The 27,315-nt window shown below is 43.3% G+C and overlaps 2 protein-coding genes across 10 annotated transcripts in view; one reads left to right on the forward strand and one right to left on the reverse strand.

The window, feature by feature from the left end:
• Positions 1-404: 404 nt before the first annotated feature.
• PCARE (photoreceptor cilium actin regulator) lies at positions 405-8,699 on the reverse strand. Its single transcript, XM_005493852.1, has 2 exons — positions 4,978-8,699; positions 405-534 (listed from the first exon to the last, which is right to left on the reverse strand). Exons 1-2 carry the CDS (start codon positions 8,697-8,699, stop codon positions 405-407), a joined length of 3,852 nt encoding a protein of 1,283 aa, XP_005493909.1.
• An 8,154-nt stretch (positions 8,700-16,853) lies between these two features.
• CLIP4 (CAP-Gly domain containing linker protein family member 4) overlaps positions 16,854-27,315 on the forward strand; it is a 31,227-nt gene continuing 20,765 nt past the window's right edge. For 2 of the 9 annotated variants that reach the window (XM_005493851.4, XM_074536918.1), the window contains exons 1-8: positions 16,854-16,969; positions 18,285-18,327; positions 18,457-18,528; positions 20,449-20,512; positions 21,092-21,238; positions 23,828-23,967; positions 24,789-24,882; positions 25,771-25,932. In XM_005493851.4, the coding sequence (XP_005493908.1) occupies positions 21,106-21,238; positions 23,828-23,967; positions 24,789-24,882; positions 25,771-25,932 (529 nt within the window). In that variant the 5' untranslated portion in view covers positions 16,854-16,969; positions 18,285-18,327; positions 18,457-18,528; positions 20,449-20,512; positions 21,092-21,105. Of the gene's footprint in view, positions 16,970-18,284; positions 18,332-18,456; positions 18,529-18,645; positions 18,847-20,448; positions 20,596-21,091; positions 21,239-23,827; positions 23,968-24,788; positions 24,883-25,770; positions 25,933-27,315 lie in introns of all 9 variants that reach the window. The other 7 variants (XM_074536916.1, XM_074536914.1, XM_026797342.2 and 4 more) reach the window with 7 other exon arrangements.

Consider the following 27,315-nt stretch of genomic DNA (forward strand, 5'->3'; position numbering starts at 1 on the left):
CCTGGAAAAGTCACATTTTACACAGATGTGATACCTACTGAATGAATAATGTGTTGAATAATGATTAATTTGTGCTAGCTTTTAAAAATCTATTGTCTAAACCATGGAAAAAAGGACTTGGCTATAGGTCCTGTCTTCATCAACCAAATTTGCCTCAGACTCACCCAGCCACAAAGAGTTTCTTTTGCTCCGTGTGGATCTCTGAGCAAAGCCGTGGCATGACATGAGGAGCAGCTGGCTGGCGTTCCATTAGATTGTTGAGCCCAGTCTGGGGTTTTTGGTGCAATGCTATCCTACAGTTTCCTTGCAAGAGAAGATGAGGATGTGCTCTGGAGGCTGGGCTAAGGCTGTTTGCTCCCTCTGGGGTCTCCCTTGTGCCTCCGCCCTTGGGGCGCTCCCTGCTCTCAGTCCCTCTGCAGCCCCTGGCCCACGACGAAGAGCTCGGGGTGGGAAGCGGATCTGCTGGAATCTCTGCTCTCAGGAGCCCCAGAGCGGTTCCACGAGTCACCTGCTTTCCTAGGGCTCTTCTCCGAGCTGCAGGAGGAAAGATGCTTAAGAGGTTAATGAATCGTGACTTTTTAAAACAGCACTGATTAGATAAAGCACGTTAACCCATGAAGCACAAAGGCTGCACGACACCCTGTCATTGCCCACACCCTGTCATTACCCCACCCTGCCATTCCCCCTCTCCTCCTGAACACACTCTTTGTGTGCACCATCTAGATTTTACTCTTGTCCTGCCAAGTGCACTGTACTCTTCCCTCCCAGACCTCTCCTGAGAAGAAAACATTTTGTATGTTTAACAGGGGATCGGTGTGAGGCTGGGTTTCCCTGCAGATAAGGGCAGATTTGAGTGAAAAGTCTTGTTTCAGACTGCTGAAGGGAAGGAAAGTTCTTGCCTCTGATGTGCATCTGCCTAGCCTGGTTACAGCGATTTCTGAGCCACATTTCTCTTCACAGAGAAAAGCAAGGCACAATTCTTCCCAAGAATATTTCTGGGTTTCACATTCTCTGGATCTCAGAGAAAGGAAAACAATTCTTACCATTTGCTGTGCCTGTGTTTATGCCAAAGTACAATGCAATATAGACACTGTTTACCCAAAGTGATGGTGTTTTGTTTCCTTGCGTGTGTGTGTTGGGACTGTTGGGTGACAGTCACAACATTCTGTGCAGTTGTGTGCAGAGTTGAGTGCAGTTCAGATGTAATGCAACATAATGTAATATAATACAGAATAATATAGCATAATAAAGTGATTAATTAGCCTTCTGATAAGATGGAGTCAGATGCATCATTCTCTCCCCTTGTCAGGGGCAAAAATATCCACCATACACCAGCATGACTGTGGGAGGGGAATTCTGCTCTTATAAATCTGCTACTCTCACTCTGCTGACAGAAGCACTGAGACACAGAAAGTGTAAATGATGTTCTTGAGGTTGCTCTGGCACTCCCTAGGGGTACAGGGACTTTATGTGTCAAGACTGATCATAGCAGTGGATTCTGTCATCTCACACCCTGTGCCTTCCTGCTGTAGTGTGTGAAGTGTGCTCTGTGCTGCTCAGCTCATTCATGTGGTTTAAACTCAACATGGGGAAATATTTCAGAGGTATCTGGGAATCATGACTGCATTTTAAGTGTACATACTGCTAAACTGAATGAGCTTTCAACTACAGACAAGCTGTTATGTTCCTGCTCTTAACTGCTAGGACTTTAATGATTTGAACTGCTAAATGAGGAGATTTGTGATACTTGTCCAGTCATGAAACTAATCCAGATTCAAATATCCCCTAGTTGCAGAAGGGCTCATTTGGGTTACTTTCTTTGAGCCTGATTCAGTCCACCCAGTCCATCCTCAAGCTCTCACTGAACAGTATGTTAAAGGCAATGGCATTTTATCTTTTCTCTCTGCTCTACCACTTAGGAAAGCAGCAGTCTTGATGAAATACTATTTTGTTAAGGTGCATACAAAGAAACTGTGCTACAGATTAACAGAATCTCTATGAGCAGAGCAATTGTACCTGTTGTGCCTTACTGAGATGCCAGTAATTGCTGATTTTTGTCAAATGACCAAGCTTAGAAACCAGCCAAGTTATCTCAGCCTATCCAGCCTCAGGCTGGTCGAATGGGAACCAGCTGAACTGACTTGAGAACTGAAGTTCTTGTTAGGTAAGATCTAAGATTAAAAGAAAAGCTCCAGCTCCAGCCCTAGTTAGGGCTACTATCATTTTAAATCCTGATGTTCCTTATAACATGGGATGGGCAGAAGACATACTTGGAAAAAGTGGGTTTTGCCTCCTAGGACAGCAATGAATGTGCAGGAGACAAACAAATCTGTGCACAACGCTGACATTTAATGCCCATCAATGCCAGCTTGCAAAATAAGATGGAAGCTGTCTCTTTTTTTTGTGTGTTTCTGCTAAAAGGGGATGTGTGGGATAGGCAACTCAGCTGCTTCTTTTTGCTGGTACAAGCTCTGCCAGATTATCTTTGGCAACCTATTTCTCATCAAATGGATGTTTTAATTTGGTGTGGGAAAAGTGGGGGGATAAACCTCTTATATCCCTGAATTTGTAAGCATGGGAGACACTGGATAACTCAGTGGTCTTCAGAATGTTTTTCCTATGAAGGATTGATAGTATCTCAGGTTTGACTCTGTGTTCTCACCCTTCTGATAATGAAGCTGCTAATAACACAGAAACATAACACAGGAAAACACCACACAGACCAAAAAAAGGCATTGTTACATTTGGAAAGAAGAGGTAAAGCCAAGGGAGGAATGAAGGAAAGGATGCTGACAGCTGTGTGGTGATGGTGTGGTGATGTGAATTTGAGACCAGATGCAAACATTGCTTTTAGGTTTAGACGTTTTGAGATTTTCCTCTGTCAGTTACAAAGCAAGGAAAGTCCTGGCTGTTTAATGGACTTGGAGGAGAAAGATGGATCAGAGTGTGGTGCTTTGTCAATTAAGGCACCTGCTAAAGAGCAGGGCTCATCATCTGCACAGGGTGATGTGGGGCTCACAGCTGTGGCAACCACCCCAGTGCTGAGCAGGGGGAGAGGACCTGAGTGATGTGAAGAGCTCTCAGAGCTTTTTCCCTGTGTTCACTCCCAAAATGCTCCTTCTCTGCCCATCAGCCCATTGGCTGTGATGTTCATTTTAGGCCATTCAATGCAAGGTCCATAAAATTTACTCCAGGCAGCTTATTTTGGGTGTAAGAAAACACACAGTGGTGTATTGCATCTTAAATCAGTGTGTGAGGTAATTAATGGTCTAAATTTCCCTTTTGCTTATGTTGATGTAAATTTAGGATAACTGACTGGTACTACTGTTGGTGTTCATTGGGATGATTCCAAAATACTTGTAGATCATAACACTAGGATATATGACTTTTTTCATGAAAGGGATGATTTTATTTACAGTGAATTGTTTTGTTTTACTCACTATACTCTGACAGACTATGATAGAAATATAATACAACCCACTGAGGTATAAATTAGCTAGCAATTTATAATAAAGAAATAAAATGCATCCATAAAACTGCCCCAGCTTTTGTCTTGCAAGGTTTTGCATAAAAACTCTTTTGACAACATTTATTTCTGCTGGCAGGCACCGGAGTAGACAAAGCTGACTTCACACAGTATATAGAAATAACAGAAAACCCAGCAGCACGGCACAGGAATTTTAGAAAATATTAAAATGTCAGACTATAATGCAATATTAGAACTGGGAATGCAAAAGTTTGCATTTCCCAGTGTTTTTGACATGTTTTGTTCAGCACATTTCTCTACTGCAGCAGGGGATACTCAGTCCTAATTCTGCCTTTGGGGTGGGAATGCCTGGAAATCTGTCCTCAGTGCTGTGACTGTCCCTGTGCTCACAGTGCCCTGAGTGCCTGTGCACCCATAAATGCAATTTCATCCTCTTGGGGCTGATCTTGCAATCCCCCTCCCTCCTCAAGGGAATGAGTCATGGGACTGCAGCTCTTCTGGGACAAGAGCAAAAATACTGCTCATGTGTGGAAAGGTTGCCAGAGAAGCTTAAAGCTTAATGGACTTACACATCCTAAGATGTTAAGAAACTAGAATAACAACACTGTACTTCCAGGCTGTTACACATCTTGGAGTATTCCCAAATACCCACTTCTATTTTGGTTTAGTGATTTTTTTTTTCCTTACGTGATAGGCAAAATTTAAGCTAAGCCCATTTTTTTTAATAAGAGGCCACCACTTTTTGCAAACATGGAACTGGCATGTGTTGGTGTTTAGATTTTTTTTTCAGAGCAATGAATCTGCAGTAGCCACGGGAGGCTTCTGAAAACTGGGCTTGGGTTGTTGCAAGCCGACTTGATATCAGCACCTAGGTCTAAAAGTGTGCACAAGAGGTTCAAAATTCCAGCCTAATAATTTTGTCCACACAGATCCTTGCCTATATATTATCTGTCTCTCATTCTTGCCAGCTGAATTGAAACATTCTCCCACAGTTTTCAGATGAACAGTTTATACTGGATTAGAGGGTGATGATAGAACAACACCCCTCCTCTTGGCTCATGCCTATCTTCTCATAAATATTTATGTTTATAATCTGAGGGCTACTTCAGAGTTTTTAGGAATTGAATGTGGATGCCTTTAGCCCCCACACGAATAAGAGGAGTTCTGTGCCATGAAACCAACACTGAATTTTCCCTATGCCTGTCACAGCTTATGTGTAAGGGTAAGGCTTGAGCAAGCCATGGAAAGTTAACTCTTCCCTTCATTCAGGCCAGTTGTCTAGTGAAATTTGAGGTAAGAAAATAGAACAGATTATTTCAGTTGGAGGGGACTGACAATGATCATACAGTGCTATCTTTGCCCAGCCATCTTTTCTGCACATGGACAGGACACCTTTCCAGGAAACCTCTTAACAGCTTTAAATTCCCACTGTAAGTTTAGAAAGCCAACCTTGTGCTATAGGTCTGCTCTTGTGGCACCAAGTTCCTTACCTTGCCTGGTGAAGTGCAGGCTCACTGCCAGCTGTCAGGGGAGCTGGGAGGTGAGGCTGGGCCCCTGGGCGGCGATCAGAGAAGCTTCTCCTGACGAAGGGCTGCGGGTGGCTGGTGCTCAGGGACAGCCTCCTGCTGCGGTCCCCGGGCTGCTGGAGCATCAGGCTGCTCCTCTGGGGCTGTGCTGCAGCCTCAGGCTGGCTGCCCACCTCAGCAGGGCCCTTGCTGGGGGCCACTGGAGCTCTGGCTTCGAATAAGGAAGAGGTGGCCGGGCAAAATATGGAACGGACATTGCTGCCCCTCTTGGAGGAGGAGAGCTGGTGCTCGTCCCCAGCATCCAGCCCAGCCCTGGGCACCCTGTAGGAGCGAGATGGGGAGGCTGGTGGGGAGGGGGTGCTGGGGAATGGAGCAGGGGAGCCTGCCAGCCGCTGTGCTGTGGGTGAGCCCTGCCTGTGCCCCACAGGAGGGCTGACTGGTTTTCGCTGTGCTGGTGGAGAGGGCAGCTTCTTCTGCAGAGGTGGGCTGGGCACCCTGGGGCTGGACGGGGGACTGGGTTTCCTCTGCACGCTGGGTGAGCTCGGCTGGGTGCTGCTGAAAGCGTGCAGAGAATGTCTGTGGTGCGCTGGGGGGCTGAAGAGCCATTTCTCAGTTGGGGAAGAGGGAGCAGTTCTTGCTGGGGAGACCCTCCTGGTGAACAGCGAGCCCTTGTCGCCGCTCCGGAGCGGGTCCGGAGAGCCGTGCTTCTGGCGCGGCAATGATGGAGCAGGTGGGTCGGGCCCCTTGCTCTCTGAGCTCCTGCTGAGTGGGGTTGAAGTCCCACTGGGGTTCTGAAGAGGAATGATTTTATGAGTTTGCTTGTATAAATCTGCAGCCTCTTTCCTCTGGGTTTCCAAAATCTCCTCCTGGCTGGGGATGCGCACGTTGGTTGGGTTCAGCTCCAGGGAGTACCTGTGTGGTTTCTCTTCCCCTGGCCTGGTGCTCCTTAGACCTTTATTAGTCACCCCACTGGGGCCACTGATATTTTTGCTTGGCAGCAAGTCGATGGACTGAAGGGAAGCTTTCATTTTTGGGGAAACTTGTGATCTCTTAGCAGCATGCAGTTCTGGTTTGGTGGTCTTTTTGGCATCTTCCGAAGAGCTTCCTTCTGTTCTTGCAGTTTCTTCAGGCTCGGATAAATTTTCAGAAGAAGTGTCCATTAACATTTCAGGTGGTGGTGGTGGCAGGTTCTCAGTGTCTTCATCAGTCTCTTCCTTTGTGTCCTTCTTGCTTAATTCTGCAGGTGGTGCAGGAAGAAAGGCATTTGGAAAGCTAGAAGAAACATCATTGGTGTTTGTGTCTTCTACTGGCGAAATGCGATGCTTAAGATTTAAAGGTGCCAAGCCTCTCTGAAAGGGAGTGGTGGGTGGGATGACTGGAAGTCCAAATTTTTTGATGCACTTTATTGGTCCTAAGGATCTTAGAGGTTTGGCTTTTGCAAGATCATCAGTAGGACTGAAGGTTTCAATCAGCTTTTTGACAGACTGCCGAGGGGTACAGCTGCTGGCACTCAACGTTTGTGCTCCAGGAGGCTCATTTTCTTTGCCTCCTGATGTCTCCTGGGTAGGCACAGTAGCTATTACAGGCTTCTTGACTCTCTTTTCATTCAGCAGGACAGGATTTTCATCAGATGTGAACAAAGGGACTTTATCCTGGTTGGGCAGGATGCTGAAATTTTTTGAGAGGCCTGCCTTCAGCTTGCGGGAGGGCCTAGACGTAACTTGATCATCCTGCAGATAATGTGCTGCTCTTGATTTCCACGACTCCAGGTTGTTAGCTCTATCCTTCCTGTACAACATTTCCAGCCTTTTGCTGAGCTCTTTTTGAGTCCTCTGAAGCTCTAGGAGAGTCGGGTCCTCTGCCTGGCTTCTGAGGGACTCCTCTGACCTGGAGCGTCGCTGCTTCCCAAACCTTCTCTGTCTGCCTGTTGCTGTGCTGGGCCTCTTTGCTAGGACGGCTCTTCCACTCTCATCCTCTATCCACTCCTTACGCCTGGATTTAGCTGGGACGAACTTGATTTTTTCACTGATGGCATCTTTCATCTTCAAAATGATTTCTTCTGTATCTGCATTCTCTGTCCTTTTGATGGACTGCCTCTGAATGCTATCAGTGAGCGCAGGTGAAGACAGGGACCTCGGCAGACCATCCTTCCCCATTTCTGATAAACTTGTGCTGTCATCATCCTCCCCCAGTGTGCTCTCTTCTTCATCATCATCGTCATCATCCTCATCCTCATCTGAAGGAAAATCTGTTGATTCACAGGTTTTGAAATGTTCACCTTCCTGAGTAGAATCAGACTGCAAGGAGCTGTGGGAACGGCTTTTGCTCAAGCTTGCATACTGGGACGTGGTAGACGTGCCTTCTGCTACTCCACCCTGACAAGAAGTCGCTTCCCTGCTTTGCACAGATGGATGAAACACATCCTTAGAATGCCTTGCAGGAGCACAGCCATGGGGAGCAGCGGTGCCCATGCTCACACGCTTCACGGTCCCGGCGTGCTTTTGGGATGGATGTCCATGTGCACAGGACTCACCTGGCTGTGCTCCATGCTGGCTGAGAGCACTGAACTCTTTGAGGGATTCACTGTCCACACCAATGCCACTGTCCTCAGAACAGAGAGTCCTGTCATCACCGTGGGACTGAGAGGACCCCACAGTTGAGGCTTCGAGCAGCTTTACCGTCCGTAGCAGGTGCTCATCAAAGCTCTGCTTTGCCTTCAGTTTGCCTTCCAGGTTGCTTGCAGCAGACTGCAGGTAGCTGCACGTCTCCTGCAGGGCGTTGGACGTGAGGGAGGCCAGCATCCCACTCACCAGCTGCATTTTGTTCACCGTGTACTGCAGTAGCTGTTGCAGGAGATCAGGGTGCTCCTTCAAATCGTCCTTTTCCGCCGGCCATGCCAGATTCCCACCTACATCCTTGAGAAGATTTTCCCCATCGTTGGCAATTTCTTCCAAGAGCTGGTTGATTTCATCGAAGCGAAGCACGAGGAAGCTGATCATCTGCTGCAGGAAGAGCTGAGTCTGGGTGGCCTGGTTGGCCATGTGCAGGATAGTTTCATACTTGGACAGGTTGGGGTGTAAGTAGGCGTACGCACTCTGGTGAGCCTTGACGAGCAGCTCTGGGAAGTCCACCTTCTTCTCTGTCTCACACGGGGCCACAATGGACTTTTCTTTACTTTTGTTGGGTTGACCTTGCTTTGCCAGCTTATGAGTTTTCTTTTTCTTTCCTTTCTTTGGGATTTGCTTTGCGTTGCTTTCATTCCTGTCATCCCAGACGAAAGCCGACGCTTCTGATTCGCAGGAGGTTTGCTTTCTGATCTCTATGGACTCAGTGATGTGCTTTTGAGACTCAATCAGCTCAGACATAATGACTTCAGCATCTGTGGCTGTCCTCTCGATTTTCTTGTCTTCCCTGGAAATCTGGGAATCTGAATGAGCCTTGGAAGATAAGTGCACATTATCATTTTTGTCCAGCTCTGACAGTCTATCCTCCTCCTCTTCTTCCAGGTAGTCCTTCCTCTGAAACCCATACTCATCAATAGTGTAGCAAGATGAACCTTTAACCAGCAGAGGGATTCCTTTATCTCTCGAATCAATCGGCAGAACACTTTTGGGTTTATTCAAAGCCTTAAGACCAATTCTTGCAGCAGTGCTATCAGTCTCACTGCGAGAAGGTGTGCAGCCCATCTTATATTCGTCTTTATTTTTGATCAAAAATCCAGAACACAAAAAAAAATCAAACTCACTGTGTCATCCTGAGCTGCAGACCGGCCTGTGCCTCAGGAGTTTTCCATCGTGGTCCCAGTTTTGTTCTGTTTCCTTTGCTGCTCACATTAAAATCCCATGTGCTTATTGCATAGGATCTGCTCTGGAAGTTGTTCCCAGTTCCATCCTATGTTCCCACTTGGGTTTTCTTCTTTGATTCAAAAAAAGGAGTGTGAGAGCTCGGCTGGATTTAGAGCTAATGGATTAAGAGCGCTTGCGTACCTCACTTCTGCCCTGACAGATGTTCCCTGCAAATAAGATTTTAAGCTCATTAGGGTAAGAGGGCTCTAGCCAGTCAGCATCAGTGTTGTATTTATAAAGGCAGATTTTTTTTTTCTGCATATTGGGGGACAGAAGGACTTGGTACCATCCCTGCTTTTTTCCCTTGTTGCAAAGACATAACATAGAATTGAATGCAGAGATCCAAAGGAAGAGGCTGTATTTTGAAGCCTTTTTGAAGGCAAACTATCTGAACGTGTCATGCAAGCATCATGAGATTCTCCTTAACTAAGAGAAGGGTGACCTTGACCACGGATGTACCCACTGGAGAGTAAAGACAGGAAATCAAATGGGTCAGAAATGCCTGTTAAGACTTCTGCATTGAGAGTCTTCAAAATGTCCCCCCTACTTGGAAGTGACAAGCTGTTCACTTTTTCCTTCTAAAACTTCCAAACAAGATTTTGCAGTTTTTTTCCTCCCTCTCAGATGATCATTCTTGAATTTTTTTTTCCTTTCTAGATAGTTTGCCAGCCTGAAAATCCTAACTGCACAACAACGGTATTTGAATTAAGTAATTCAGTAAAATAAGTTTTGCATATCTTGTTAAGACAGCATCTTAATCTGGTGGATCCAAACTGTTTATTTTCAAATTAAAATTAACAATTGAATGAAAATTTTTTTTCCTTTGTCTGAATGTCCTGGGATTAAATTTGAACTCCCAAAAGTGACTTGCTTGCCTTTATTTCTTTTTCATTTGCCAGGGCTTAGTTCTCTTAAATGCAAGGCTTTATGGGGTAGGACTCTAAGAAAGAAAAAACCTAAGAAATTTAAAAAATATAAACCCATATCTGGAAAAGGGAAGGGAAGGGAAGGGAAGGGAAGGGAAGGGAAGGGAAGGGAAGGGAAGGGAAGGGAAGGGAAGGGAAGGGAAGGGAAGGGAAGGGAAGGGAAGGGAAGGGAAGGGAAGGGAAGGGAAGGGAAGGGAAGGGAAGGGAAGGGAAGGGAAGGGAAATAAAAAGCTGTTGTTTGAATCACTTCAAGGGTCAGGATGGTATAATGCTACTCTGAAAGAGAAACTAGGGAAGCCAAAGTAGGAATTGGATGAGGCAGAAGATACTTATCTTTTCCAAGTATTTATTTGTGAAAGGTGGCATGTGGAAGCAGCAACCCTCAACCTTCCTCTTCCTCTTCCACAGGGGAAACAAACTACTCAGACTGGCCGAAATGGATTTGTGTTTTTAATTTCCAGACACAGCTTTTTCCTGTGGGTGGCTCTTCTCAGTGTTGCAGGGGTTACAGACAACAGTGGCCAACTCAAATGCTGATTAGAAGTCTACAGCTTCTTTTTAGCAATTTTCACCTGCATGATCATGCGTATCTTGCCCAATTCCCAAAAATCTTTACGTGCTGCCCAGCCTATGAAACATTCTCAGACTTTAAGTAGCTGCTTACAGGGTTGATTCCTCAGGACTGGGCTGCAATCTGTGAGCGGAAAATCAGCAATCTCTGTTGCCCTACTGTTCAAATCTTTTTATCTTTTCAGCAGAGGCAGCAAAATTACCTTGCTTTACAGGGAAGAAGGCACTATGGGGATTCTCAGGAAGATTTTTAAAACACTATGTGCTTTCTCCAAAGGAATTTTTCACTAACACACACATTGCACTGAATGTACATGATGACATGGTCATTTCCCACAAGGCTTTTCTGGGGAGCATCAGGTAATAAATAAGCTCCTGACTCAGCTTCTGGCCAGTCATTCACTCAGGCTCTGGCTGCTTCTGTCTCAGCACAACGTGCAGAGCCCTCCCAACACTTTCTGTATTCCCTTCTGGGCATGTGTCTGATGTGTTCAAAGTGGGGAAGTGGAGCAGATTCAGGCAGCTGCTCCATCCTGGTGATGCTGATGGTCAGGATGCTGCAGCCCTCCAGAGTCAGTCAGGAAAGCTCAGGAGAGCAGGCAAAGCTCAGGAGAACAGGCAAAGCTCAGGAGAACAGGCAAACAGCCTTTTAGCCCCTCTGCTGCTTCCAGTGTGACTCGAGAGGCATCTCTGTGTAACTGCTTAATATTTGTGCTGTGAAATCTCTGGTGCCTGTTTTCCCCAAAGCAGCTCCATTGCTCACACTGGGAATTTTGACAATTAGCTCTTTGTGAGTTGGTGGCAGTATCCAGGAAGTTCTTCTCCTTCCCTTTGCCTTTGATCAGTCATGTTACTTTTGTTTGAATTTTTGTTCTCCTTATTTTCAAACCACGCATTAACACTTTACAGGAAATAAATGTATGGTTAAAAACAGCAAAATCCTGGCTTATGGTTATGAATTATGCAGTAATTTATTATATTTAAAATAGTAAATAGTAGTAAAAAAATAGTAAAATAGTAGTAAACCAATACACATTTTATTATTTATTTATTACTAAATCAAGATCCAAGCTCATAGAAAATGTAGTTTAACAAGAAATCTGTTTTATCCTGGCTTTCATTGCTATCTGCATGTATATGCAATATTACTATTTAATGTTGCACCAGATTTATTAGCTTCTGTGAGATCTTTGATGTGCCTGTTTCCAAATACTCATGTAGCTGCATTTTTCTTATCAATACTCTTATTACCAAGTAGGTAGATATTTCTTTATACATCTGAGGCACTTCAGAAAAATCCCAATGCTTTACCTCCCAAAAATTTATAAGCAAAATTCTTTATCTCATCATCAAACAACAAAAAAGAGGTTAAAATAGGTAATGCACATAAATGATTATGCCAAGTCTTAGAAATCCAAGGTTTGTATTTGTGGAAAAGAGCTCACTGAGGAATTATGGAGAACTTGAGTGATAACAACAATTTTAAAGAGCTATTTTGCTCTCAAAGAAATGCCCTTTTTCTTCTTTTGTGAGCAAATTGAATATAACCAGGGAGCTGTTCATATTGTTGGCCTAGATAGCACTAAGTAAATAAGAAATAGTCTCTTTATTTCAGCCTCTCCTGCAGAGCTGACACTAGTTTGGGATACAGAGCAGGTTCTCTCCTTCCTCTGCTTTTAGAGACACATAGGAAGCTTCCTTTTGTTTCCCCTGTGGAAACCTGTTGACAGTGGTAAAGAATGTGAACGCCATGGTTTGAAGGAAATGTAGTTGCAAATAATTGAAAGGAACCAGTGAGGCTATACAGAGCTTTTACTAGTGGTGATGATGCAAGTGAAAGACAAAATTCATCTTGATTCTGGGCCAGTGATAAACTTCTCAGAATTGGGGGTTTTTTTGTTTGTTTGTTTGGTTTTTTTTGTTTGGTTTTTTTTTTTTTGTTTATTTTTTTTAATTCTAGCTTTTGAGTAAAGTGGTGCACTCTGATTGCATGAGGCTATAAATGTGACCCCAATGCTTTCAAAAACCTGTTTTGCAAAAACATCTGGATTTTTTAAACCGCAGAAGAACAATTTTAAAAAATCTTGAAAACAGCTAGGAAACCAGCTTCCCTCTCCAGCAAAAATACTTTATAAAGGAATTAATGAAAGAAGAAATGTAAGTAGAAAATTGAAGAGAGTAATTTTGGGGGGGTTTGCCTGCACAGGGCTGTTGCTACACTGGGGGCAACAATTTATTTACAATCAATTTAGACAGATGCCTAAGCTTCTAAAACCACATTTAAACCAGAGTTTAAAATCAAGGAGAAGAAATACCTTTCTTTGGATGTAGCCACAACTATGACTTGGTTAAGCATGCTACAGAACATGGAAAGGATGAAAAATAAGTAAGTTTATGAAATTTTCTTGTGAAGTTTGTCACAAAACTTAGAGTAGCTTCTTATTAGAGGATGTAGAAGTTCTTGCCCACTACAGTGATGTGTGAGGTAAATCACAGGTGACCCAAAAGGGTTGAGAAGAATTGTATGATTCGGGTCAGCAGTAGTTTTGTGAGATATATTTACATTAGTCTGTTATTTTTGGAAAGTGTTGTGAGTTATTCAGAGTTTCTCTTTGCTAGGCATTGCATCAATATTTTAGGTGCTTGCTGTCTGCCCCAGCCAATGCATTCACTGCTGGTTTCAGTGGGTACGACAGTGACAGCCAAAAGATGAGAGTTAGGACAAAGAACTCTGTGAAACAGCATGAGGCTTTAAGCATAAATTCCCAGAGTTATGCAAATCTAGAAAATTAAAAGGAGAGGGATCTACTGGCCTTGGCAGCTTTTACATTAGTTCTCATGAGTGAAAGCAGGTTTGTGGTTGTGGAGCAATTTCAGAGCGAGTTCCTTTCAGGTGAGGGACTGGCAATTTGACTGCTGGCAAGGCTGCAGCACTTCCTAATGGAAGCTGGTAGTATTGATTTTGGATCAGAAGTGAGGTCCAGGAATTTGAGTTCCTGAAAAATATCCCAAGATGCTACAGAAAAGAGTGCAGCTATTCAGCCTCATCCAGCTCCCAGTAGATTTCCTTGCCTAGAGCATCTCAGGTTTTCCCTGAAAACTGAGGCAGGCACAGGATTCCCCCTGGCTTTCTCTCAGAGGGTGTCTCTAAGCACAGTGTGTGTGCACACTCACTGTCAGAGCCTCCCTGCTGCCCTAAGCCTTGCTCCAGAGTGGCTCTACTGAGGCTGCCATGCCTTCCTAAGCCATTCTAATGATTGCTTCCCTCTGATACATCAATCTGTGCAGATGAACTGGTGTCACTGTCATGCTTTCCGAAAAACCCCTTTGCCCAGGATTCTTCTCCTGGGAAGCTCAGAAGCCTCAGAGAAAAAGAGAAACAATATTATCTCATTTGCTTCTCCTGTGTTTTGCTGCTTTGGAATGTCGTTGGAGATTGTTTACTTATTGGCCAATGATGGCCAAGCTCTGTTGGACTCTGAGGAGAGAGTCACGAGTTTTTCATTATTATCTTTTACCCTTCTGTCTGTATCCTGTCTCTGTTCTTTAGTATAGCATCATATCATATCATATCATATCATATCATTAATATCGTAGCATATAACATAATATCATAGCATATAATATATCATATAATAAAATAATAAATTACTCTTCTAAGAACATGGAGTCAGATTCATCATTTCCTCCCAATGATGGGGGACCCTGAAAATACCACAAACTGCTTAGCAATGCTCTATTTCTGCCCAAGGAAATGAAATAATGTATAAAATGTTGCTCACAAGCATTGTTTCCTTCCCTGTCTTCCCCCCAAGGTGGTCAGAGCTGGTGCAGCCCATTGTTTTGAGCTGCCCAGGTGTTCAGCAGCCTTGCTGCCCATGGCGGCACCAAATGAGTCAGACAGGATAGGCTGAACAGACTTTTTATTTGCATTCACATCCTGGCTTGTAGGAGTGGTTGAAAAAGACAATGTGCTAAGGTATAGAAAGTGGTTTAAATATATATTCTTTTAAAATTCTCATTGCAGGGCCCAGACGTGGAAGTGCAGACAGGCAGGGTGTTTTCAGGCAATGCCATCCAGCCTCCTCTGCAGCTGCAGCACTCAGGACTCACTTTGAGCTGAGATGTTTGGGGTTCTGTCATTGCTGGCCTGATCAGAAGGATCCTCTAGAATCTGTAACACTTTGTCAGGTCCTTGTTGTGAAACATGTGTATTATATGATTAGCTTTTCACAAATACTAAAATGAATATTATATGTGTCATGTTAGAAAGTTATGCTGTATTAATTTTTTTAAGTAGTGTGTTAAATATAGTTTTAGGTTATATCATGATGTTCAAATAGAAACTATATATGTGAGATATTTTTTAATAAAGGAACGAGGTACTTGCACCAGATAGCAGCCACAGGACACCTAAATCTTTCAGAGAATTTATTGCTCCATTATCAGAAGAAACGAACTTCTTCCTGCCTCACTCATATATGAAGATGCCGTTAGGATTCAGAGGAAGAAGCTGACACTGACCAGACAGAATCCTTTGATTGAATGGAATTTATGCATCATGTATGAGGTGTATGAATATGCAACAGGTTATTGCTTTTAAGGGTTAATCCTCTGTTAACTGTGTGTCCTTTTTCAGGCTTATTTTGCCCAGAAAGAGGAACCCGGACTGTGTGTAACTCTTTGTTTCTATTGTCTCATATTGTCCTAATCTCAATTGTTCAAATATTTATTACTCTTAATTATATTGCTATTTTTATAAGCATTTTATTACTATTAAACTTTTAAAATTTCAAAACCAAGCGATTGGCATTTTTCACACTTGCTTTCATTTTCTAGCATGAAAAATCATCACACACAGTTTTGTCCTCATATTCAACACCACCTTTGAATTCACACCCCATTTTCCGTGGTTTATGGCAGATGGCAACTGCATCCTGTGTCTCAGCTTTCATCAAACAAGCTGTGCTCTGGTAACAGACTTCTCACACAGACTGTTCTTTTCCTTGGCTGTGCTCACAGACCTCTCTGGGCGGGCTGGATTAGCTGCTGCTCGCTGAAGAAGGGTGCTCACAGCAATATGGGACTCTTCAAGGAGATGGCCAGACCTGCTGGACATCACATCACGGACACTTCACTGCCCTGCCACAGCTCTACAGCTCTGCAGTTGCACATCCCAAGATGAGTGTTTGATTTTTGTGCCATTGCTTCATATTGGTAATGGTGCCCCTTGTGTAGCTGCCTGGCATTGTTTGGTTCCTCAGTTACTTCCATACAATGATCCCATATCCCAATCTTGTATCAGTTCGTTCCTTTCTAACAGCAATTCTTCCCTTTTTGCCTTTTTTTTTTAAATCTCATCAGTTTGCTGGTTTTTTTTTTTTCTCCAAAAGACTTTAAAGGAAAACATGAAACACAGATTAGTTCCAAGGATAATATCCCAGGATGGCATCAGTAGCCTCCCTCAGCTCAGCACTTTGCATTCAACACTACTTCACACTGTTTCCCCCTGTGCTTCTGCTTCATTGAAGTTCTCCTAAAGACCAAGAGAATTCTCCAGAAATTAGTCTTCTCCAGGACTAATAATTTCCATTCCAGGCTCTTCACTGAAGTCTGTTATTCAGTATCAGCAATAAAACATTTCCTTTGCCCAGGGCACCAAGCATCTCAAAAAGGGCAAACATCGACTGCCAGTTCAACGCTCACATCTGATCTTGCCTATGTGCTTGTCTTTATACAGAGCTGGAACCTCAGAAGCCTTGAGGTGAAAGTAGCAGCCCTGCATTTTCCTGAACATGGTTTCTCTGCCTTTTCCAAGGTATGGAATGTTCTAGAAGTGGAAGAATTTCCTAGATTTTTCGTAGCCATCTGCTATCATGTTTACTCTCACAACTGCAATTCAATGCACTCCTTCTTTCTGTTTTGGAGTCTCTGGGAACTGAGAGAATTTGCAACTCTTCACCTTTCCAGCCTTCCACTTGTGGAATTTCCCTTATCACTCCTACTATTTGTCCTGCCCCCACTCCTTTTAATATCATCACTGGAAAAACAACACCAATGACCTGATTGTAAACATAGCAGGACTTGGCTGAGGTTTTATCCACTTCGAATTCCCTTCATGCAGCCTGGGCTCAAGTACGATGCTGGTTTTACTACCGTAGGAGTTTCCCGGAGAGTGCCAATTTTTGCATTTAGCTCCTCATTAGATTTTACACCACGGGACGAGCACCCTTTGAAAATCCTCTTTGGGGGATCCTCCACTACTGAGACAGCCGGGGAGTCTCGACGTCTGAGCCGAGTGCTGAAACGTGCCAGTGGTGCCGCGTGGGTGCCAGCCCGGTTCCTGCCGGCGGCCCCATCCCCGCATCCATCCCCGCATCCATCCCCGCATCGCTCCCGCCGCGCGTTCCCGCTCCCGCCGCGCGTTCCCGCGCCCGCCCGGCCGCCGCGCGCGGGGGCGTGGTCTGCGGGGACGGGTGGGGCTCTCTGGCCTCCCATTGGCCGGAGGGGTAGGAAGGGGCGTGGTTTCCCCCGCGGTGGGCGGGGCCGGTGCCTCGCTGGGCTCCCTGGGCTGCGGGCGGGCCCGGGCGGCGCGGTGCGCTCGGCCGGGAGCAGGTAGGGCTGGGGCGGGGCTGGCGCTTCCCCGGTGCTTTCCAGGTGATTTCCCGGTGCTGTCCCGGTGCTTCCCGAACGCCCTCCCGGCGCTTCCCATCCTCGCTCGGCGCGTCGCGGGGGCGGGGTGGCGGCGCAGGGACCGCCGCAGCGGGCGGGCCGCGGCCGGCCTGGCTCCCCCCGTTGGGCTGCGGCGCAGGGGCCGGGGGCGGGCGCGGCCCGGGCGGTGTCACCGCCTGTCCCTGCGGAGACCCCCGGCTCAGGGGATGCGCTGTGGGAGAGCGGGGAGTGCTGGGGAGGTGGCTGGGGGCTGTGGGCGGGCAGAGCCGGCCTGGAGGGTGCGGGAGCTGAGCTCCCTGGGCTCCCGGCCTCACAAAGCGCCGGTCCGGGGGAGCTCACAGGGTGCGGAGCATCTCTCCTGTGAGGAGACACTGCGGGAGCTGGGCCCGTGCGTGCGGACAGGGAACAGACGGGATCTCGTTAGTGCATATAAATATCCCGAAGGCAGTGCCAAAGGGATGGTGCCAGGCTCTGTTCAGTGGTGCCCAGAGGATGAGGAGCAGTGTCTGCAAACTGAAACACAAGAAGTTCCACCTCAGCATGGGGAGGAATTTATTTACGCTGAGGGTGGCAGAGCCCTGGCGCAGGGGGCTGTGCAGTCTCCCTCCCTGCAGACATCCAGAGCCCACCTGGACACGTCCTGTGCCACCTGCTCCAGGTGACCCTGCCCTGGCAGGGGGTTGGAATGGAGGATTTCCTGAGATCCCTTCCAACCCTGACAGTTCAGTGAATCTGTGAAAACACTGCCATGTTGGGCCCTGCACACCACCCAGACTTTGGGTTTACCCACAGGTATATAGCATGTCTGCCACCTGTGCTGTAAGTGTTCTGAAGTGTGCAGCTGCTGTATGTGCAAGAAACTTGTTCTCTGAACTTAATTTTTCTTGAGCACATCTAAGTACATGATAAGGAGTCCATTTTACATGCTTGTTGTCAAAAATAGCATCACATTTGTGACAGGTTCAGCTATCAAAGCCCAGAACAGCTGTATGTTATAGCTTGAAGTGCTTTAGCATTTGCAAGTTCTTACAGCACTTGCAGGAAGGCCTTGTGCTTTAACACGAATTACAAACTAGAGTACGTGAAAAAGTTGGATCCTCTATTGTGGAACTTTTTTATATGTATCTGCAGAGCTACCATGCATTTCTGTGTAATGTGAGGATATCAAGAAACCTTGTTGCTGTTCAGTTTTGCCAGCAAAAGGGTGTGTGCACCTGATCACTCTGAAGATTTTCCCCTGATATTTCTGTTTTTTCAGTTTCAGGTATAATTCAGTAGGAAGAGCATATGGCTGGCAAATAGTAAGTATGGTACTCTCTTCTGTGCTAAGCTGTGCTCAGTGGTAGTCTGGCAATGCTGTGAATAGAAAAATTCTCTCTTTTATGTGATTTCTCTAATAGTTTCTGCTCTAAACTCTTTTACTAATACAGGAAAGTCACTGCTCTTTTGGAAGGCCTCCCATTCCACTGCACCAGGACTTTCCAGCTGAATCTTGGTGGGAAGTATGTTTTGGGTATTGTTTTGGTTTTGCTCACAGCAGAGCTCATTGTGAGGATGGCGTGGGGATGCCTTTTCAGTGCCTTTGAAATAGCTTTCAGCCTTTTCCTTTGCCTTTGCAGCTGTGTGTGTGGTGTCAGCTGGCTGGGAAGCTCTCACAGCTGAGCTGGCAGCCCCTGGAGGTGGCTGTGGGTGCACAAGGTGTCACCTTGACATCGTGTGTCAGTGCTGGGTGGTGACAATGCCCTGTTCCAGAGCCAGATGAAACCCTGGAGTGTGAGGGTGTGCACACTTCCATGAGGGTGTGCACGCCTCCACTGGAGGTGCTGGCATGTAAATTCATTCCTTATGGAGTTGGGTCAGCATCTGCACTGTAGCCCTTGGGATTGGTGCTCCTCCCTGGCAGCATGGGTTGTTTCCCTGCCTGCTTTGCTTTGGCAGCACACAGAGGGTGTTCTTGTCCCTGGCCCTGCAGAATAAAACATGCCCTGGCTGCTTGCACGGGTTGTGTTCTGTTTGATCTCCTTTCCTGTGCCATAAACACTCTTTCTTATGTTCATTTTAAAATGTCTGTGTTGGTTTCAAGTTCCAACAACTTGTGTTGCCCTACTTCACAAAATCTCACCTTTTCCTGTTACCATCTGCTCAGTCAGGTCTGGCTACTTTTCACTGTGCTCCTTTTGTTCCCTCAGTTGTAGGGCTGTGCAAAAAGCTTTAAATTTCTTTTGTGTCTTTTTCCAGCTTAAGAGGCTCAGCTAATATGTCTTTTATACTCATGCATATTGCTTGTTCCTTTGTGCATTTTGTGAGAGCTCTGGGGTGCTGCCTGTGAGAAACTTGGGGATTCATGTGTCTTACAAAGCTTTGTTTTGTTTTGCCACAGCCTCTGAAGAAATATCAGATTGTAGCAGATTTATTTCACTGCTGCCCTTCAAAAGCAATTTAATTAGATATTTGCAGCTTAAAGGACTTTATAGACTTTCACACAAGAAAGCTGTCATCTTTATGATGGCTATTAAGCCATTGAAATGTAAACTCTTAACTTTTCCTGACTGTAAGAAAATACTAATTGAAATAATTAGAGATATTTTTGGCCTTGTTGAATAAAAGAACACGTAAGCCAATGCAATTTGATAATGCTGTGGGAAAAAATAGTCCTGTCCTTCCAGTCGCCTCCTCCTTGATCTTCATGCCAGAACATGAATTTGTGCAGCTGTATAAGACTAAGGAAATAAACTAGTTGGGAGGAAAATGAGCATTTTTCATGTGCACCTTTATTTCCAACTTGAGCACAAGGTGAACAGTGTGTGATGGGCAAGAAGACGAGGCTTTAATTTATTTACTTAAAGATTAGCATCTGCTAATGCTAAAATGCTTTTTATATAAGCATATAGATTGTGAGGTCCCAAGCAGTGTGACCCATTTATTTAGGGAAATACCAGACTGAATCTGCTCATATAGCTTGTTGTGTGTTACATACAAATACCAAAATAAATAGTTTCATTTTTCATATTTACAAAATTTTCATATTTTGGGTATAAATGAAATGTAATAAAAACAACTATTTATTCAAGCTGCACATTTTCTTTCTGTCAAGCAGGCTGGCTGAACAAATTCCTGAGAAAAGAGCACTGTATAGCAATCTCCACAATGAAAATGTAGGTTGTTTAGTAGAAATGTTGCTTTTACCCCAAGTGTTTAATAATGATCATTCAAGATGCAGAATTTAAATTCTTCAGCTGTGAGATGTAGTCTCTGATGATGCAATCATGTCTGTTTTGATGATATTTTTGTTATTTGTTAATGTGGTAGCCAGCTTTCCTCTGATCTCAGCCTGGGAACCACAACTAGGATATAACTTGGGCTGGTTGTTAGATTTTGTCACTCTATCACTACAATGTTTTAGTCCCGATTCTCTCTCCTAGATTGCTGGAAGGCCTGGGAAGGTGACTGGAAGCAGCAGCAGAGGGGGAAGGTTCCAGGACTGTGGTAAGTGTGCTATTTTAAACCAGTCAGGAGCAGAGCTGGGAAGGAGCTGATATGGAACCGTGAGTCCAGGAGTGAATCACTTGGTGATGAATTGTCTGCAGCTGTGTGTGGGAAGATGAAAGAGCTGAGAATTTAAAAAGAGGAGGCAGCAGTAGCTGGCAGCTTGTTCTTACTCATGGTGAAGGGAGGGAATGTGCATGCACAGTGTGAGGGCAGGTACTTGATGCTTCAGGTTTTCATAAAGCTGTGAAACACACTAATCCATTTATCCTCTGTGTGTGTTGGCTAATAGAGCATTAATATTTTCTTTGCTGCTCAAGTGGGAAACTGGGAAGAAATATGATGTTTTCCATTACTTAAGTGCAAGTTTAGTGGTGGAAGTCAAAACTAGAAGTTGGCTAACCTGTACACCATACTCTGTGAGCCTTGTTCAAGTATCAGTTTGTAAGAATGTCATGGCAGTAATAGTTTGCAAATTTAAGATTTTAGTCTCATTGCATGTTACATCTTACTATGATAGAGCCAATCTAAAGTATTTCCAGTGAAGTTACTTATTGATTTTTATTTTTCCTCCTGAAGTGGCTTTCTAGAAGATGACCATAGAGGATCTCCCAGAACCTTCCTTTGAAGGAGATTCCCTCATTGAAAGAGAACGATTCTTATTCCCAAACTCTGAAACATCTGTTACCTTTTCTGTTGCTGCAGCACCAATGCCTTCAGACTGTGGTATGTACTTTAAACAGAAAATGCATTTGTGATCAGCAGAGAATAAATTTGAATAATAAATTTTAAGAAAAGGTGTGAACCCTTAATTATTTCTGTCCAGAAAAAGTTTTCTTCTATTAAATGGATTATCTGTTAAATGAAATGAAAGATGAAGACCCATGCTTTTTCCATTTTTCTTACTGCATATACTAGAAATTATTTATTTTCCTTTGTACAGTTCTGTCCAAGTGTGATCAGGTTTGTACTTCTTTCACATCTCAGTGTAGAACTGGATATTGTGTCAAGATGTAACATTGGAATAAGTAAGGGAAGTTAATCTACACCACATTTAAAACCTCTAGAGTTACACTTTTTCTTGTGCTTTAGTATGTAAATGATGTACTGGAAGAGGATATTTCTGTTGGAAGTGTGTGTTTTTGTGGTGGTAAGGACTGTAAAGTGAGTGGTAGAAAATTATACCAGTGATTATATTATATCAGAAAATTATAGCAGTGGTCAGCTGTCAGAATAATATTTGTCTTCAGTAACTGTCTTCACATGTATAAATTATAATAAAATTTCTGACAGCGTATAATGTGTTAAAATGTCACTGTAGGTAAGGAGCTTCACTGATAGCTGCAATCATAATGCCCTTGAATGTTGCAGAAGATATTAATAGCATCTGCATACTTCAAAAATCACTCCTTGCACCTCTGTGTTTCCCATGCATTGATTGGAGCAATCAGCTGTGTTCAGGAAGAATAAATACCTGTAACTTTCTGTCTTTGACAGGCTCAGCATTCTCAAGACCTGATTTAAAAGTTAGCTCAGGTTGGGAATGTAAGTGTTCCATATAAAATGTTTCAGCACATGAGTGTGTCTTTACATGGTTTAGCCCTGTTCTCATCACTTGTCTTGTCTGCTTTAAGTACTGCCATGATTTATCCCATCCTACTTTCTTATCCCTTAGATAAAGTTTCCGTTTGCCTTCTTTAAGCATTGTTTTGTTGTGGTATCTTCTAATAAATCTATGATTTCACTGCTATGTATTCTACCTGGTTTCTGCCTACTCATTAAATGAAAAAAATCCTTTTATAGGAGATTGCTGTCACTGTGTAACAGTAACATTGCTGAATGTGGTTAAAGGACGTTAAACCACGGCAGAGAGAGAGTCTCAGTCTTTACATTCAGTGCATTTATTTTCATTAATGCAGCTGGGCAGTGTGATTAATACTTGGGAAAGATAGAGGGTGAGAAAGTAATATTTTGAGGTATCTAGATGCCATTGGCATCCTTTCATGGGATTCATTGCTTTAACAGATTCTCTGTAGCATTGCTTTGCTTGCAAAGGCTACAGCTGATCGCTGTTAAGCTCTTAGGGTGGTTGTTATTAGTCCTTGATACAGTCTCAGATTTTCACCCTACCACGCTGATTGTAAGATTGATTTCTGGTAGATAATTTGGATCAGGTTTGTGGCTAGAAATCTTCCTGATAGAGTAAGAACTGTGAATGTTGTGCAGGATCATTAATCTTGTTGCCTAGTTGTCTATTTCATAGTTTCAGCTGTAGATCAGCTGTGGTTTATGTGGAAGGTAAGTATTAGTGGATAAATCAGTAGATGTGTGTTGATGTATTGGATGTAGGGAAGGAGCACACTTTGTGTAGTGCTGGGAGAAAAATGGTTTGGTTTTTATTTTATATGCTAGGTGCAAATAAAAATTAATGGTAAATATCAGTGAAAGTTGTCCTCTTTTTCCATTCTTGTTAAGTCAAGGTGATGGAGTTTGAGGAACTCTAAATAGCCAGGAAGAGAACTCAGTACGTGCTGTTATCTGTTAATCCAATCTAGAAGTCAGGTATGCTGTTTTTGGAGAAAGGTTGGGATGATTCACCCAGGAGTGGTTCATGCCATGTCACCCTCCCAGATAGGTGATGATGTGTGTTGCTTAACCTGTCTGTCCTGTCTGAGAGCCATGAATCTCTGATGGATGAGAACTGATTGTACATTTATCCAAAACCTGTTTAAAAGGCAACTCCCTGATGGCTGCAAGGGGGGTAAAAGTTCAGTGCTTGCCGTGGTTCATTTGCTGATGGTAGAAGACTGCTTTCAGTCCCTCTCCTCACAGCCATTGCTATCTAGATTCTTTCACAGGATTTTCCAGAGCTGGAAGAAATTCCACAGATGAAAAACAGAGGATGTGTATATAGCAGCACACACACACCTCTATGAATAATGTGACATATAGTTTTGTAACAAGGTGTTTGATGCACTTACAGTTTGGATTGCCTGAAAGAACATGAGGCTTAAAATCTTTAAAAGTAGTGTTGGCTTTTTTTTTTAGCCTGGTTTTGGTTTGGTATCTTAATTTTTGAAGGTGTTTGTCTCCTGCAGCTGCCACCAGCTGGGATTGATGCATACTGAAAATAGCAGAGGTCACAGAGTGCCTTCATGATTAGACTGTGTTTATATTTTGGTATGTTCCATGGAAATTGTGATGGAAGAAGAAGAAGGAAGATGTTTTCTCTCTGCTGTTCTTTGCCTCTGAGTTTGAAAAACTAGATGCATGTTAAATATCAAGATCTTATATAAAGACTTTTGTTTTTAACAGAGTTTTCCTTCTTCGATCCCAATGATGCAGCATGCCAAGAAATACTCTTCGACCCCAAAACATCAGTTTCTGAATTGTTTGCCATCTTAAGGCAGTGGGTTCCACAGGTCCAGCAGAATATTGATATCATTGGGAATGAGGTGAGATGCAAATGAAGATCCTTGAGTGCTCTCAATGTTAAATACTGTGTTGACAGTGAATAAAACCAGTTATTCAGAAGCAGAATTAATCATAAATGCAGTTTCTGCCTTTTAACAAGTAGTGACTGATCATGCCTTGTATTCCACAAGTTGTCAGGTTTTATTTGGAAAAAGAGAGATGATGGATAAAATGTAGTACATTTGCATGGATAGTATAAACAATGTTTCTCTCAAGGCAATTGTGTTGAGACCCTTCACCTTGGTGTTTCAGTTTCCTACTTAGCAGTAATACCAAACTCAAACCCCAAAAATATATGAAGTTACTGTTAAAGCCTGACCTTAAAGGCTATATTTCCAAGGCACAAAATGTGTTTCTAGTATTTCTATCCCACTTTCTTGTTTTTCTGTGGAAGTGCAGTAACAATAAATCCTACCATATTATAACTGTGGGCTTCTTTTTGTTGGGGTTGTGTGGGAGTGGGCTGGGTAATTGTTGAGAGATCAAAGAACAAGGGGAGAGGTTCATAAGTAATTTTCTCATGCAGTTAATTGCTTAACTTCTTAGCATGTGAAGTATATGTTAGAAGGAGCAATATAAAGATTTTTTAATCTGTAAATAATGAAGGTTAATTATAATGCTATTTATTGCATTTATATATGTTGCTCAGTTCTGCAGTTAAGAGGCTTTTCTGGCAGGCTTCTTTGTTCCTAGCCATTGCAATGAATCCAGGAGTCAGTATATCTGCAATAACTTAGGAAATAGTAGTGATGTCAGAGAGATGCCAGAGCTAAAATGTGCTTGTTTTCTGCTTGCCTGTCAGATCATTAAAAGGGGTTGCAATGTGAATGACAGAGATGGACTGACTGATATGACTCTCCTGCATTACACTTGCAAATCAGGGGCTCATGGCATTGGTGAGTTAAAAAAAAAAAGTCATTATAGATGTAAAAACCTAATTGACTCACATAAGCTTATCCCACTGACACTTACAGGATTTTTCCTTGCAGCAGATATTTTTTTTTCCTTTTGCTTGGTTTTCTCTGTTCTGGTGGCCATGAGCAAGGAAGGTGCAGAACTGCAGCTGTAGCCATGGGGAGCAAGCTGAGTTAGTGGTATGGGTATTACAGAGAGTAGTAGCAGCTTAAACAGATACTTCATGTGGCAAAGGCAGTTTCAGACTGAGGGTCAAGCTGCAAGTTTGCTATGGTTTTTGCTGCAGTTTTTTTACAGCAGAACATTTAGGTGACTGGCTGTTCTTTTTGTTTTGTTTCTTTCACCCTGTTCATGTCAGAAGAGATCAAAGTTTATTGTTTGCATGATTATGGTCATAAATACTGGAAATGAGAGCACATTTAACTCTGTTAGAACACTCTTACTAACTTTTCTATGTTTTGTTACTTTTTTGTTGACCTGAGCCCACTTTTCTTCTGAGTTTGAGAGAAGTCTGGCATAGGTCATCTTCCCTGGTGTTGGCACGTTTTTTAACATAAACTTCAACATCAAATTGTGATGTGCAATTCTTTTTCTCCTACCATGATCCTAAAACTCCTGGGTTTGCTGGGTGACGCAGTACTTACATTAGAGAAAAACAGATAGTGTTATTATACACTAGAGATTTCAGCCATTTATCATAAAGGGCAAAGATTTCTGTATCCTAATCCTAAAAAAAAAGGCATAGTAATAGTTCTGCTGTGAGCTTGAAGGGCTTAATGTATGTCTTGTTTTAAACATAACCATGTATGTGTTTTTTGAGGAAAAATAAATAAATCACTAATGCATTCTTTACAAAAATGACCCTGCAGGTGATGTTGAAACTGCTGTAAAATTTGCAACCCAGCTGATTGATTTGGGTGCTGACAGCAGCTTGCGCAGCCGCTGGACAAACATGAATGCCTTGCACTATGCTGCCTACTTTGATGTTCCAGAACTCATCAGTGTTATTTTGAAAAATGCAAAGCCAAAAGGTAGGCATTGTGACCATTGTTTCATGCAGTTGGCCATATTTTGTAGATCCTGAGCTGATATATTGTGGTCTGTTAAGTCTGGTGTTTATTTATCCATTATACATAAATAATTTCTTAATCTTGTATTCAGCCTCATTGGTTCATTTTTCTCTAAAGTTATTTTTTAGTGCTTTACTGTACTGTTTCCATTGCTGGTTTTTAAACCTGAGCTTTGTACAAGACAATAGAAATTTCAAATAGATTGGAAAGCAAACAGGTTAATCTTAAATTATTGAGAGCTAAGGGAATGTTTGCAGAAAACCAAACATACAACTATTCTAGTAAAATCTTGTGGTTTTTAAGTTGCTTAAACATTGAGAAGTATGAAACATTGAAAACATTGAAATTTGGGGAGAAGGTTAAAGGAGTAGTGGGGATTTGGCAATATCATGTGGCAAACCTGTGACTGAGGCAATTTTGATGTGCTCGTTTTCCCATTTCTCAGCTATGTAGGTCATCCTGTTTAAGGAGCAATTTGACTTTAGTGTTTGGCATAAATAGATGACACCTTTTGGAATGATACTGTGAAGGATTGGTAGTTGGAGACCTGTTTCTACTAATGCACATGGAAGTACAGAAATGGTTCTGATCAGAACTGTTTGTTTCTAATTTGGTCAGGACAGCAAAACCAGTAAGCAACTTTATCGCTAAAATTGTACAAGTGTGAATTTATCACTAAAATTGTACAAATGTGAATTTGTTCTACTAAATATCCTTCTGATTGTGCTAGTTTGCAAAAGGATTTTTTTTTATCTAGGGACTCTGTCTTAGCAGTTTGAAAAGCTAGTAGGCTTTTGGAGTACCCAGGGCTTGCTTACCACATCTTGAATCTCCGTGGAGGTAATTGCTAAGCAGTGCTGTTGCTGGTGTCACTTGCTTAGGAGGTGACACGTGTGGGTGGATAACAAAAGACAAAATCAGACTGCACTGTAGTTAAGTCCACATCACATTTCAATAGCCTGGCTTCCATAATTTGCATCAGCAGTCTCCTTTCAGACCTTGTTGGCATTTGGTGTTCTCCTCCTGTGCAGTTCCCACAGAAGGGGTGGAACTTTGCTCAGATTTCCAAGGAAACCATTCTGGCAATTCTTGGATAAGCAGCTGATATTTTTAATCTCAGGAAATATGTAAAATTGTTTGCCCTGTGACATGGAAACAAGGGATAGTCTGAATTAATAGAACAATTTTGCTCCATACTTCATCAGCCAGTTTGCAGAGAAGGAAGAACATACGTAGAAGGTGAACATGGTTTGGATGGATCCATACTAAACTGGAGAAAAAATGGTTGTTAATATAAAAACAACTTTTCAAGACAGTGGTGTGCTGACTCTGAGACACCCATTG

The sequence above is a fragment of the Zonotrichia albicollis genome, chromosome 3, assembly GCF_047830755.1.
Source record: "Zonotrichia albicollis isolate bZonAlb1 chromosome 3, bZonAlb1.hap1, whole genome shotgun sequence".
NCBI classification, from domain to species: Eukaryota; Metazoa; Chordata; class Aves; order Passeriformes; family Passerellidae; genus Zonotrichia; species Zonotrichia albicollis.

Excerpts from the sequence above, each read along its gene's own strand:
- PCARE (XM_005493852.1), bottom strand. The coding sequence starts at position 8,699 with ATGGGCTGCACACCTTCTCGCAGTGAGACTGATAGCACTGCTGCAAGA. Across the intron at positions 535-4,977 it reads CCTGCACTTCACCAGGCAAG|CTCGGAGAAGAGCCCTAGGA; the intron begins GTAAGGAACTTG and ends TTCCTCCTGCAG.